Source organism: Sipha flava, unplaced genomic scaffold, assembly GCF_003268045.1.
Source record: "Sipha flava isolate LNK unplaced genomic scaffold, YSA_version1 48971_pilon_pilon, whole genome shotgun sequence".
NCBI classification, from domain to species: domain Eukaryota; kingdom Metazoa; phylum Arthropoda; class Insecta; order Hemiptera; family Aphididae; genus Sipha; species Sipha flava.
The window spans coordinates 1,198-15,396 of record NW_020273304.1 but is presented as its reverse complement, the minus strand read 5'-3'; the positions used below and the strand labels follow the sequence as shown (position 1 = coordinate 15,396).

Genomic DNA, 14,199 nt, shown 5'->3' with positions numbered 1-14,199 from the left:
AAAGAATTAAGTTTTAAAATATAATTTTCAGATTCTCCAATATTAGTGAAAAAAAATATTGCTAAATAAAAATTAAATAAACTCCAAAAGTTTAAAACTTAAAAATTAAAATTATACAAATTATAAATTTTTTTTCTCAAATACGAACATAAACGAATATGAACAAAACTATCAATGTAATTAATAATAACAAAACAAATATGTTTAATATTACAACTAAAAGAAAGGAAAAAGTAAAATGTTTATTTTCGTACTTTAGAATTGAGTCCCCTTCAATTATGAAGCTTTTGTATACATATACAATTGAGGGTTTCAAGTAATGATACATTTTTTATAGTTGAAAATAATGAAAACAAAAATCACAGAATTTAAACACATTTTTGAAACTAAAATCTTTTTAAGAATGTTGACATTATTTGTGCTAATAAATATTAACTGAAAATTGGTTAACTTTTAGTATGATATTTATAAAAATTATTTAGTTTGTTCAAAAACCTAAGAATCGCTTTATACATAATTTTATGACATGAATGTGATATTTACTATTGTGTAAGATTATAAAAAGAAAAAAAAATCATAAAAATTAACAAAGAATAAGTATAAAAATAATTAAAGTTATTTACAATATAAAATTCAAATAAATAATTACTATATTTTAAAAATTATTCATTAAGTCATATTAGACCACATTACTAAAATTAATAAAATCTGAGAAATTTCTTTATCAATATTTGCAGATTTTAAGTATTATAAGGATGTAACGTTAGTTTTAATAATAAATATGTAACCAACAATTATTATACAGATCGAATATTTAATTTTGATGTAGATCTAGATATTTTTGGCCACCGGCAAATAGAAGAAAATATATATCTATGTAGTGGATTTGAACGCTTATAGATTGTTTGTTCCATTGTTGTTTGATCATTATAAATAGCATCCATTTGATCATACAAAATTGCTATTACAAACATACCAAAAAGAGCACTCTCCATGATTAAAATTACTGAATGCAAACTAGAATAAAAAATAAAAAAAATTAATAATAAATAAACATTCTATAAACTATGAAAATACAATTATAGTAAATTTTGTTTTCAATATTTTTAAAAATGTACAAGATAATATATTTATATTTGTTACAAATAGTCACTTAGATGTTAATATAATAATCATTAACGCAACCATTCAAATTAATTTATTAGAAGATAAAATAAGGTTTAACCAAAAGTCAACTCTTTTCTCTAGATGTACCAAATAGTTGATAATGGTATTAAAAAAAAGGATATAAAAAACTTACACTTGAGTTTGTCTTGTATCCATATCATATAGTTTACACTGCCTGCATTCACGTACCCACGACATGATAACCAACATAATAGTGTATGCAGAGAGAATACAAACAAAAAAAAGAAATTGTACAAAATACTTTTGATTTTTTTCTCCAACACAATTATTAATCCTACATAAACATAAAAATGATAAATGAATAACATAGGTATTGAATAAATTTAATTTTACATACTAGTGCATTATTAAAAAAAGAAAAAAAATACCATGGACAATGATGATCCATTCGTCTAATACAACGCTTACAAATTCGACAGTGATGAGCTCGTGGTGGTCGAAATGTTTCACATCTTGTACACATTGTCCAATCTTCTCTTTTCACTAAAGGTTCATTGACTATATATATATATATATATATATATATATATATGTTCATAATTATCATGGTTTTTTCCAAAAATAGTATTATTTAAAATAGTACCTTGTCGTAAGTCTGATAGTGAATCATTAGTATGTGGCAAAGGTACAGTGCCAGGATCAGAACACATTGCACGTAAATGTGATACTGTTAATAACAACAGAAATGTATTGAAAAGCACTATGTGAAATGGAGCCCATAAGCTAAAAATAAATAAAATATATAATTTATAGTATTACTTAGTACACTTTGTAATAATGAAAAATATGTAGAGGTTACTCAAATAAAATTCTTAATTATTGAATCTCACGTAGTATTAAATAAAATACCAAATTAAATGGTTTTCAAATAATTTTTTTTTTTCTCTCATCAACTTTATTTATATTTGTAAATATATTAACAATATTTTAGATGACAACTTAGAAAAAAATGAGCGCAGCTACACAATTAGTACTGAAAAATCTATTCAATCGAACAATATATTATAGTGTTTATTTAATATTAAGCAACAAATTTTAAACTAAAATAATGAACTAAATACGTATGAAACACCAAATCGATCAGACTTGAACCGATTAAAATAATACTATGTGCATTGATACTGTAGAATTGTAAACTACATTTTACTGTGTAGCGATCTTGAACAATAAAGATCCCTCAAATAGATTTTTAGATTTTTATCCCAATTATAATTTACTTTTTCTGATTTAAAATATGACCAAATTTATGAATCAACGTGGTACGAGTAGCGAGCGCTAACTGCAACAAAATGACACATAAAAGTATCTTTAGGTGAACGAAAAACAGTTACCTATCCTGCATGGTATGCAAAACCACCCATTTGATGACCACGTAGTCGGCATACACGATTGAAGTGTACGTGAACAGTATACAGAATATGCCACAAGGATCCTGGACCATTTTTATGGTTGCCGCTGGTACACTTCGGACCATCCGTGCGCCGGACTGCAAGTTTACATAATACCGTAGCGTTAATATCGCTCGGACACGCCGTCCCGAGCATACGGTTCTTCGTTGTCAGTCAGAGGTACAGCAAGGTCGGAGCTGCTGGCATGGCGATATAAAACCAAACGAAACACCGGTCTTGACCGTCTACGTCAAACGGCGATGCGTTCCGTTGGCTGACCAATGAGTTGACGTACAGTCTGAGTGTAAATCGATAATAATAATAATTATTATTATTACTATTTATATCGCCGTCGCCGTAGTTGTTGTTGTTGTTGTAATATTTAGTGTTCGGTTACATATACGTTTTAAAATATCATAATTATAGTGGTTCAGTTGTGTTTTGTTTTCGATTCGTAGTGATAACGACACGGCTGATAGTGTTGTGCCGATAAGCGTGGCAAAATAATGATAATGAAAACATGCGGGTAAATTCGTTGTCTACGGAGCAAATGAATATCCTGTCAGCTGTCAAATGCCAACGATCGTGGTTGTCAATGTTTTAAGTTTCAGTCATTAGTTCTTCCACCCCTGGTTATAAATGACGCGTCAACAATTATTCAAATTGTTGATTTAGCTATGTTAGAGTTGTTTCTTTTTTTTTCTTTTTCTATTAGCTTTTAGTAAAAACTATTAAGCTCAACAATTACATAAATTAATCAAGAAGTATTATACTTTCATTAGAACGAACACAATTTCCCAAGTCGGACTATACTAACAGTATACCGGGAAAATTTGGTCGACTGGAACACGTCAATTAGGTACTTAGAGTATATAAAGATTGATTGACATTTGATGTAAATTCGAAATGTAGAACTTATACAAGAAAGCAGGGGTGTCATTGAAGGGAACGGAGGCCAAAGTGTGAGGTTTTACGCCCAAATTTTATAAAAAATCCCAATTTTCCTGCTGAATTAATTCACTGTTGTTTGAATAGTTAATAATTAAATTATTCCTGCAGGAAATTTGATTTGGCAGACAATTATTTACTAATAAAAAAATATCTTAATTTGAAAGTATAAAAAAAAATACCCTTATATGTATATCCTTAGAATACCCACAGACATTTTTTATAGAAATGTGTACATAATAATTATTTACAAACATAAATATAGTTGAAGTTATTATATTTTTATTTGTTATTTTAAGCCTGAAATTTAAAATTTAAAAATTGTGATATAAAAATATTAAATTAACAATAATAAAAATTGAATGGCCAGCAGAAAAGTCCAACGGATGATGTGTAAACGAAATTGTTTCAAAAATATTTATTCTCGTGTAGAAGTACAAAATAACCAAATTCAGTACAACGTTCCCAAATTTCTAAATAAATTATTCATTACAGTGGCGGCGCGAAATATTTTTCTTCATGAGTCCTGTTAGGATTTTGCCCACCCATCCACTCACCTAAAAAGAAATTTAAGGTTAGCTTGTAAATAGAGCTCCCCCACTATTCGTTCTACATGTTACTTACCCACTCGATACCCAATGGTCAATACCCACACACCTACTCACCCATTGACTTGAGTCCAAGGACTCAAAAATCTGCCGTCACACCGCCACTGATTCATTATATATTAATTATTAATAAATTATAATTTATTTATTATTAATAAATTTTAAATTAATTACTATTAATTAAATTGAAATCAATTACTATTAATTAAATTTAATTATTAATTTATCAACATAAATTAAATTGAAAAAAAATATCTTATAATAATTATAAGAATTACAATTCAATATAATTCAAATAAATACAAAGAATAACAATTATTGTAATTTAAAGTTCTAATTAACTCCTTGTTTACAAAATAATTTTGATTCAAGAAACAAAAATATTATTTGCTATTTAAAAGAAACATAAATATGATTGATGTTATTGTATTTATATTTGTTTTTATAATGTAAATTTATAAAACGAATAGTGATTCTCGGACATTTGATGGCTTTTTAGTTTAGGTAAGGGAAAAAATATAATTTAACTACAAAAACATTATTATAAAATAAATTTAAATTTAAAATTATATAAAAGTATTCAAGGTATCTAAATTAGAAAATAAGAAATTACAGGAATACACTTTAATTAAGTTATTTCAATGTAGGTATTATTTATATTACCGAGATTACCTAAGAGTCGCTAGGTTTAAAAATGTAATGTTTAAAAGACAATAAAATATATGAATATAATTGAAATTTTTACATTGAAGTCAAAATTTTAATTTTATTATCTAAAAAAAATGGTTTCTACGGTGTCTTGAGAACATTTGATTTAGATGAATTACTAATTAAACAAACATAAAAATAATTGAAATTAAAATGTATATTAAAAATGGTGTCCGGGAACAATATAATTTTAGTTATTATATAAAATATCATATATAATAGTAGTATAATAATATAATATATAAATATATTATATTCTAGACTTTATTGTTATTATTTTTCTTACTAGGTACATTTAATTTCTGACCTATTACCTAAATAATAGGTACATTGTTAAGAAATATAGCATTAACGTGTGACATTGAACATAAATTGCCTACCTTCATTGATAGCGCCGGCGTGTCATCAAAAAATACAATTTAAAAGTAAATGTTAGCTACCTATTTATTCGCAATAAAAAATTGAATTTAATAATTTAAATAGTACAAAACTTCATTCAATAAAATACTAAGATATGTTATCAATTTAATTGTTAACATTCAACCTCACTTAATTTTTCATTTTAAAAAATGGTTTTTAGCTCAACTATTTTTGTTTACCCGTAGTATGTGCGAAAATATTTTTAATGTAACAATACACAATAATATAATATCTACTACAATACCTATACGTTATTTAATTTCACTATTCCTCATTAAAATGTTTTGGTAATTCCTGATGTTTCCTGTATAATTATCCTTATATTCTGGCATTGTGTTGCTGATGTATTTATTTTTCTGTAATACCTCATTTACAATTTTCTATATTTTACGTGTCCCCATGCGCGTAACTTGGAAATTTATTAGGGGGGGGGAGGGGGCAAATATATAATTACTTATCTAACGAAAAGGGTGTCCATGGCCTCAATGGAATAATAAGTACAATAATAAATGGAATAAGTGGGTACCTAATCAAATTATTCTTTAACTGAAAATGTATCTTCGTAACTCAAAAAAAACAATATACACACAAGTACATTTGAATATTTTCAGATTTACATATATATATATTAGTTATATTATATATGTTAGTATATTTTATCTATAATATTGATATAATGACCTACCTATTAAGATAAATTTTACACCATAAAAAATGATAATTTTAATTGAGTTAGAACAGTGGGGTCGGCAACTAATATTTCTTTTACTGCGGCCCGCAGTAAATTTCAAAACTAGCAAACGTCTTTGAATATCATATACATTTTTTATATTGTCTGACCCTAGAACCATTTTTAATTTGTGAATGTGGCCCAAAGGTTCATAAAGGTTGCCGACCATTGAGTTAGAACATATTATTTTTAATAAAATAATTGCTTGCCGGTAATAATTGACTTGAAGTCAACAGAAAGGTTGGAAACTAGTAACTGACTTGTTATTGAGTGAACGTCAAAACTATTAAAATTTTTTAAAATAAAAGTCTAATAAATCTTATAAAAATTATTATTATCGAAAAACAATTTCGTTATTGCATATCTTGCACGACCGTATCTACCCATACCAACATTTTCTTTTGGTTAAATGTTGTTTGAACAAACGCGAATGGTACGTCGTATGATTAACATATTGTACACATCTTTTGTATTCAAATTTCCTAAAACTTTTCTATTTATAAATATTGTGATGAAATCATTGTTATCAATCGGCCTATCGCGACATTAAATATGTTCAATTTTCAAACTCCGAGTTATCTAATCCTGTGTCACCGCATCCTTTAGTAATGTCATGTTACAAGGCGATATTTTTTATTTTATTTTAAGAATAGAAGATAGACGCATAAAATTAAAAACAAAAAATCTAAGTAATTTTAATTAACCAAAATTACAGCAGCCCACTGGGACATATCCCGGTGCTACGGTGGCCTATTTTAACCCTGTCCGCGGCTAAATGACACTTTACTACCTACATATTATAATACAAAATTATTCATTTTCTAACATTATTTTAGATATGCGAAAATTGAAAATTAAGATTTAAAAAAAAAATTATATAGTAATAGCTATAACTAGCTGTTTTGTATTTATTTTAAAACAAGGTATGTTAATTATCGGGGGGGGGGGGGGCCCCGCCCCCTCCTTATTTATTTTAGGGGGGCAATTTCCTCCGCTTTTCCATCAGTTTACACCTATGCGTGTTCCCGACGTTTTTTTTTTTTTTTTTATATTATTTTTCTTCAAATGTTTTATGCATTAATTAATAGACTTCAGGTAAATGAATAAATGCTTTATTATATTTTAGTGTTTATACTATCCATGTTAAAATAATTTTCATGATCTATGAAAAAAAAATTAAAAATAGGATTTTGAAAATATTTTTATATGGTCGCAAAAAATGTTACAAATGCCTACTTGAAAAGTTGCACACCAGAAAAATAAAATATGATATCTTTGGAATTAAATATCTGAAAATAGTTATATAAAGTAAAATCTATGATAATTATTTATTACAATTGTTGATTTGAATTTATTTTTTCTAATTGAATTATATTATAAAGTTTTTATTTTATCATAAACAGTTTCTAAATATTGATTAGGATCAATTCTATCATTATTTTTTCAACATACTTTTTTTTTTTTTTAGGTATCCAAAAGGTCGAGAAAGACCTTAAAAAATTATGACAGCGGCTGATTACAGTTACAAATTTAATTAAAAAAAACTATATGATGAATCTATAACCTAATATTTAAAAACAATACATTTGTATAATAAACAAATTGTATTTGTTTGTATATGATACATGTATATTTTTTCTTAAGGTCATTTCATAATAAATGCAATACTGAATACCTACTTTATTGTATTTTATTGAAGTCTCCTTGTCAACCTCTAGTGTATAATAATTAATAAGTATTGTTTTCATCACTTATGTGACTATACATACAAACACACATACACATATGTATATATATATGTGTTTATTTCAAATATTTAATATTTAGGTAATATAAATAACTGTAGAATTACTGCACATAAAGTGATGACACAATTCTTAAAATGAGATAGGTACCTATGCGTTTTTAGTTTTTAGTTAAAATATTTTGAAAAAATGAATTGAAACAATATCAATTAAAATAATAATGCTCACTACTTTTAAATTTGCAAATAAATACGAATTAAATATTTAGATACAAATAAAATCCATTTAACTAACAAATTATATATTTATTAAATAAATTAATTTCATAATAAAACTTATATTTTATGAAGTTAAATTATAATTAATTAATTAATAGGACATCGCTAGTTCCTTTTTATTGTTTTGATCATATTTTTCCAAAATTCTATAAATCATTTAAATAACGATTCTACGTGTGTAACTTTATAGGTACATGAAAAATGAAAATTTTCGATTCTTCAAAATTCATACACCTTATGAAGAAAAATAAATAATAGTAACCGAACTGGATTTTAAATTTTTGGATACAAAGTAAAATAGTTTAGTACTAACTAGTGCTCTTCACGGTCCGTAATTTTAGGGACCAGACCGGTCTGAAAATGATAGAAAAGGATCAAAGTCGGACCGAACCGATTTCTACATTTAAATGTAGACCGAACCGGACTGAAAATTTAAAATAATTTGTTATACCTTAGGTCTGGGTTTTATGCAAATGTATATTCTTCTAGAATTCACCTAGAATAATTTTGATTACAAATGTCGACGTCTCGCATTATATAGATTCCTATGGATAAATTTTTGTATTTGTATATTTTGAATATTTGAGAAACAATAATAATACATTGGATATTTTCTAAATTTAAACTATCGCAAGTATTGTCTAATAATCCAGGGTATTAATTATGGTACATGACAATCGTTAAAGCTTCCATTTTAAAAATCTGAAATCATATTTTGTTATTTCGTGTTGATATTCGTTCCAAAATTAATATTTTTTGTTGTTAATTCTGAATTTATATAATTAATTAATGATTACTTGTTTCGTAATCTGTAAAATAGTAAATTCTAATAATTGATACCATGTAACATAATTGAAATGATTTTTGTATGCATAAATATGTGCATGTTCATCAATATTTTTTTTGCATAGAAATTCGAGCTTTAGTTATAACATTATATTTACTACCGCAGTGTTACATAGAGCAGTTTTCAAGTCAATTAAAATTCTAATGTATACCTACTAGGATTAAAAACCGTTGTTATTGAGTGATGCGTGAAAGTAATCGAAAAAAATTGTATCATTATATTGTATTACATAATGATATAATTCTCAAATAAGCCTGACTGAATTAAACAAATGTTATTACAATTTACCACGGTATATACCCGATTATTTCTTCAACTGTAAAACAATTTTACCACAATTATTTCCATTAGCTTTCTTTCATAATATTCTGTGATATTTAATGTAGACAACAAAAAAGAAAAAGGAAAATGTGTAATTAAAACGTGATATAGTAGGTAGTAATTGGCAAACTATTAAAAGTTTATTTATTTTATGAATAGACGGTAACTTCACCTCTAATGTTAAAAGTAAAAATTGTCTATGAACTACGTGTTTCATTGTAACGTTGCTCAAGATCATAACGTATTGTAGGCAAATATTTTCATAATTCGTAAATTATGATAAAGCTGTACCTGTATTATTCTATAATCAAGAAAATAATATAATCAAAATTAATTCAGTGATGGCGGTTGTAATAAATTATTGCATACAATCTACATACATATTATTATCGTTATTATAATCATAATAAAAAAAATGGCTATTGAAAAATAATATATATTAAATCTAAATAAACTGTCCGTATGAACAGTAATATATTATAAAAAATTTTGAGTTGGAAGTGACAAGCATTTAATACATTAAATGTATGCATTAAACATAATGTTACAAGGAAAAATCAATTAAGCAAAATTGTATAATATCCATAAAAGGTAAAATATAAAATTAATTGCCTAAAAATTACATTTACAGGCCCAGTAAACTCCCAATCCAGTCCTGGTCTATGTCATATTGGATTTGACTTCTAACAGTTTTTATTAATAATTAAGTGTTTAATGTCATAGTTAATCAAATATGACCTTTGTATCAAAGTACAAATACGAACGGTAAAATGGTTAATGCGTCATAGTTACGATCCGGACGTACGAGTATAGTTGGTTTTATTTGTCGTTAAGTATGATGTCCTGACCGTTTATTTTTCATTACAAATATTCATCATAGTTACCGCTATTATTATTATTGTTGATTGTTTTGTCTTATTTCCACATGTTACATTCATGTAGAATTTCGTTTACAATATATTGTGATTAGGTACTTATAACAGTAATCACCAGTTGATCAACGTCAAGAGGTACCATATCACAATTTTTACACTCTAAAAAGATTGCTTTTGGGTTCATATTATTATTTAATGTTAATACTTTTGGATTATCGTTTAGTTTAGTCATATTAGTAAATTTTAGAAAATAATTATAGATAAATATTTTTTTTATTTTTTCAGTAAAATCATCAATATTTACGTAGTACAAATACAAAATATAATTTAAACGATTATCAGTCTGTAAAATGTTTGTATTGCATATTGTGTATGTTTGTTACGGGCAACATATTAAAATTTGAACAATGTCGTGTCGAAATTAGCCATATACTACAATTTTATTCGTATTATTTTATTTTATTGAAAAATTTTAAAACACTTGAAAACTACACGCTCTTAAATTATAAATATTACGCATATAAGCGTGTCTACAGACTGTGCCTTTCATATAAATGCACGACTAGAACAGTTTAATTTTTATTGCACTATCAACTATTGATAGTTTAAAATTATGATTTCAATAAGAAGACATTTAGAATTTTATTTTATTTGTAATAATAATCGTATATGTATTACTAGGTGATAATAATTTTTTCGAAATTTGAAGATAATATTTTCTTTCTCTTTGGGTAACTCACTATTTGTCTTGTGAACGATGTACTAAAATAAGTCTAGACACACCTATGGTTACGCAGATATGTAAAAATAGACTGGCTATAGTTAAACCTCATGCATTTTATAGCATATACAATTACAACTGAAATTGTATGCTAAATATTCATATATTTTAGGCTATAATTAAGATAAATTATATTATAATTATAATTTAATATAAATAAGTTATTAACTCTGACAGTTCGGTCTTCAGATTAGCCTCAGTTAGTAAATATGATTTGACACGTTTCTGACTATTTGTTAGGTCTATTTATGACCGATTTCTTATTGTTCTCAAATTTTTCTTTAATTCTTCTTAAGTACAATTCTCAAACAAAAATTGTCGTGTGTAATTTGACAAATTGTTTGCATTATTGTTTTCGTTTTGTTTAACATTAAATATTTCCTAATATGTACGTAAAAACCAAGAACTTTCTCCAGTGACACCGATGTCTGTTTCATAAGATATTTGTGTAAAAATAATATCTAAATATAATTGCAATACATGATGAGTAAATTGAGTTTTAACAGTCTTTTATACGAAATCCATACTTCTATAAATTGTACATCCAGTATCGGTGTATCTCGGTTCACCGCGGGATAATCCACCTCAATTATACACTACATCCGCAATACGTATCGTAACTCGTAAATTTTTTCACACGTTCGTCAATTTTCAAATTAATATTCTTTATTTTTAATCGATAGCACATACGAATATAAAAAAAAAAAAGAGTAAAATATTTGACCAGTCAAATGTAGTTTAGAAAAATGTATTACTATTATTATTGTCAAGAGTTACCGATAGACAGTAGACAATTATAACAACCGTGTAACAGTCAGTTCGACCGTTAAACATTGTAAGACGTACTGCTGAATTTGAACGTTTCGCCTTTCAGCCATAACATGTTTACCTTGGCTAAGCTTTCGTACATCGTGTGCAATGAGGACGAGAAGTTTTTTTACGACGATCTAAAAACGGTGCCAATTGAAGTGGAACAGTGTTGCACGGATGTACTGAACTACATCAAGAACCAAACAGCCGAGACGAGCAACGAGGCGACAATTTTGCCCGATGGTAATTAAAATGAGATAGAGAAAGAGAGAGATTAAAAATAATATGTCACGGTGACGGTGGAAGTGTTGGTTTTAAATTCTATTTTTTCTCATCGTAATCCTTCGCAGCATCGAAAGACGGCGATGGTTCTTCGCTGACGTCGTTGATCGAGGATGCGGCGTTCCACGGTCACTTGGAATGTATGCAATTTGCCGAGAGGTGCCATTTCCCATGGACCGTCGACGTGTGCGAGCAAGCGGCGCACAACGGGCATCTGGAGTGCTTAGCGTACGCGCACCGCCAGGGATGCCCGTGGTCGGAGCAAACGTGCGAGAACGCCGCCGCGAACGGTCAGCTGGAGTGTTTAGCGTACGCGCACGAGAACGGATGCTCGTGGGACGGGTCGGTGTGCACGAGTGCCGCGCAAAACGGTCGGCTGGAGTGTCTGATGTACGCTCACCGGAATGGTTGCCCGCTGGACGAGACCGTGTGCGAGCTGGCCGCGGCCGCCGGCCACCTGGAGGCGCTGAGGTACGCGCACGAGAACGGCGCTCCGTGGGATGCGGTCACTTGCCGTGACGCTGCTTTCCGCGGCCAGCTGGAGTGTTTGCGGTACGCGCACGAGCACGGGTGCCCGTGGGACGCTGACACGTGCGAGTACGCGGTCGAAGGCGGTCACTTGGAGTGTTTGCGGTACGCGCACGAGCACGGGTGCCCGTGGGACGCGGCCACGTGCGAGGCGGCGGCCCGCGGCGGCCACGCGGAGTGTCTGCAATACGCGCACCAGAACGGCTGCCCGTGGGACGAGAGCACGTGCAGCGCCGCCGCGACCAATGGCCGCACCGCGTGCTTGAAATACGCGTTGGACAACGGTTGCGCGTGGGACGCGGAAATATGCCGCGACGCCGCTGCCTCCGGGCGCCTGGAGTGTTTGCAATACGCGCACGATCACGGATGCTCGTGGGACGCGTACACGTGCGACGCTGCGGCGCGCGGCGGTCACATCCGGTGTCTGAGGTACGCGCACGAACACGGCTGCCCGTGGGACGAGTTCACGTGCGACAGCGCCGCGGACAACGGCCGTGTGGAATGCCTCATGTACGCGTTGGACAACGGTTGCGCGTGGGCCACGGCCCCGTGCCCGACGGCCGCCGAGAAGGAGCGCATCGAGCGCTCGAAGCGCGTCCGCGATGAAATTATTTCGTGGCACGGTGGAGTAGCACCGCGTGGTGACGCGCTTGTTGGGAGTGTTGTTTTATTTTCGAATTCGAGGTCGAGATCGATCGCTCCTGTGCACTGGGAATTGTTAGCGTCCCGGTGTAACGTTTAAAACGAATACGATCAGCGATTGTGTTTTGTTCGTGTTGCACTGCTCAATTTGCTCAATTGATTAAATATTGAATTACTGAAAAAATATATTTATTTGTTTTAATTTTATTTTTGTTTTTTATTTGTTTTTATTTGTTTTTTTTTATTTTTATGTTTTTTTATTTTTATTTGTTTTTAAGTTTTATTTGTTTTTTTTTTTAAGATTTTATGGGACGAGCTTTTAAAATACAGAGACGAAAGGAAAACATTTTATCACCCATTAGTTTTTTCGTTTTATAAATACGTATCCTACCTAATATTCGATTTTATAGTATGAAACGCTGATATCTTATAGTATTTAACGATGTGTTCGTGTTGATAATGATCATGAAGATATCATAAATTGAAGTGAACGAAAAACACGATTGTTTTGGGATTATTAAACAATTTCTTTGATTATTCGATATACAGTGGACGCCACTTGCAAGACTCACGGATATAAGGTTCAGTCGCTTAATAGACTTAAAGTCGTCTAGAATGGTCTGGGCGAATCCAAATACATTATAAAAAATTCGTTTATAAGACTCCAATTTTGTAAAAAAAAAAAAAAAAAAATAGTAGAAAATGAAAATTTTTGATTGAAATTTTAAAATAAATTGGTTTTTACAATAACATATTTTGTAGATTATTACTAGTTTCGATTTATGCTTAATAATATGTGTATATACAACAAATTTTATCGCATTATTTGAATTAAAATAATTAGTTTTTAAATTATTTGTCACTTTAATAATAAAACACTTTTAATAAAACTATTTTTTTTTAATTTTTCAGCTGCCCCCCTCATCTAAATGTAAATATTAAGAATATCTGAGAGGGGTGCATTCAACTAACTAAAAATTATTTTAAAATTTTTTTTAAATATTGTTGCATATATTATTAAATAGTAAATACACATCTTATTATTTTAGAATCATTTAATTAATAAAACATATTAATTATTAATTTAATAATATGTTAAA

General features: G+C 29.4%; 2 protein-coding genes across 3 annotated transcripts; one reads left to right on the top strand and one right to left on the bottom strand.

Moving 5' to 3' along the window:
- Window positions 1–666: 666 nt before the first annotated feature.
- LOC112689994 (palmitoyltransferase ZDHHC3-like) lies at window positions 667–3,028 on the bottom strand. Of its 2 annotated transcripts, none has more exons than XM_025563888.1 (5): window positions 2,520–3,028; window positions 1,772–1,911; window positions 1,557–1,671; window positions 1,301–1,462; window positions 667–1,017 (listed from the first exon to the last, which is right to left on the bottom strand). In XM_025563888.1, the coding sequence occupies exons 1-5, from the start codon at window positions 2,660–2,662 to the stop codon at window positions 798–800; spliced, it is 780 nt and encodes a 259-aa protein (XP_025419673.1). In that variant the 5' UTR covers window positions 2,663–3,028; the 3' UTR covers window positions 667–797. The 2 variants fall into 2 exon arrangements, with proteins under 2 accessions (XP_025419673.1, XP_025419672.1); XM_025563887.1 differs by having other exon boundaries at window positions 669–1,017; window positions 1,557–1,686; window positions 2,520–3,024.
- Window positions 3,029–11,609: 8,581 nt separating this feature from the next.
- Window positions 11,610–13,232, top strand: LOC112689997. The gene is made up of 2 exons (XM_025563891.1): window positions 11,610–11,890; window positions 11,998–13,232. The coding sequence occupies exons 1-2, from the start codon at window positions 11,719–11,721 to the stop codon at window positions 13,197–13,199; spliced, it is 1,374 nt and encodes a 457-aa protein (XP_025419676.1). The 5' UTR covers window positions 11,610–11,718; the 3' UTR covers window positions 13,200–13,232.
- The last annotated feature ends 967 nt before the right edge of the window (window positions 13,233–14,199 follow it).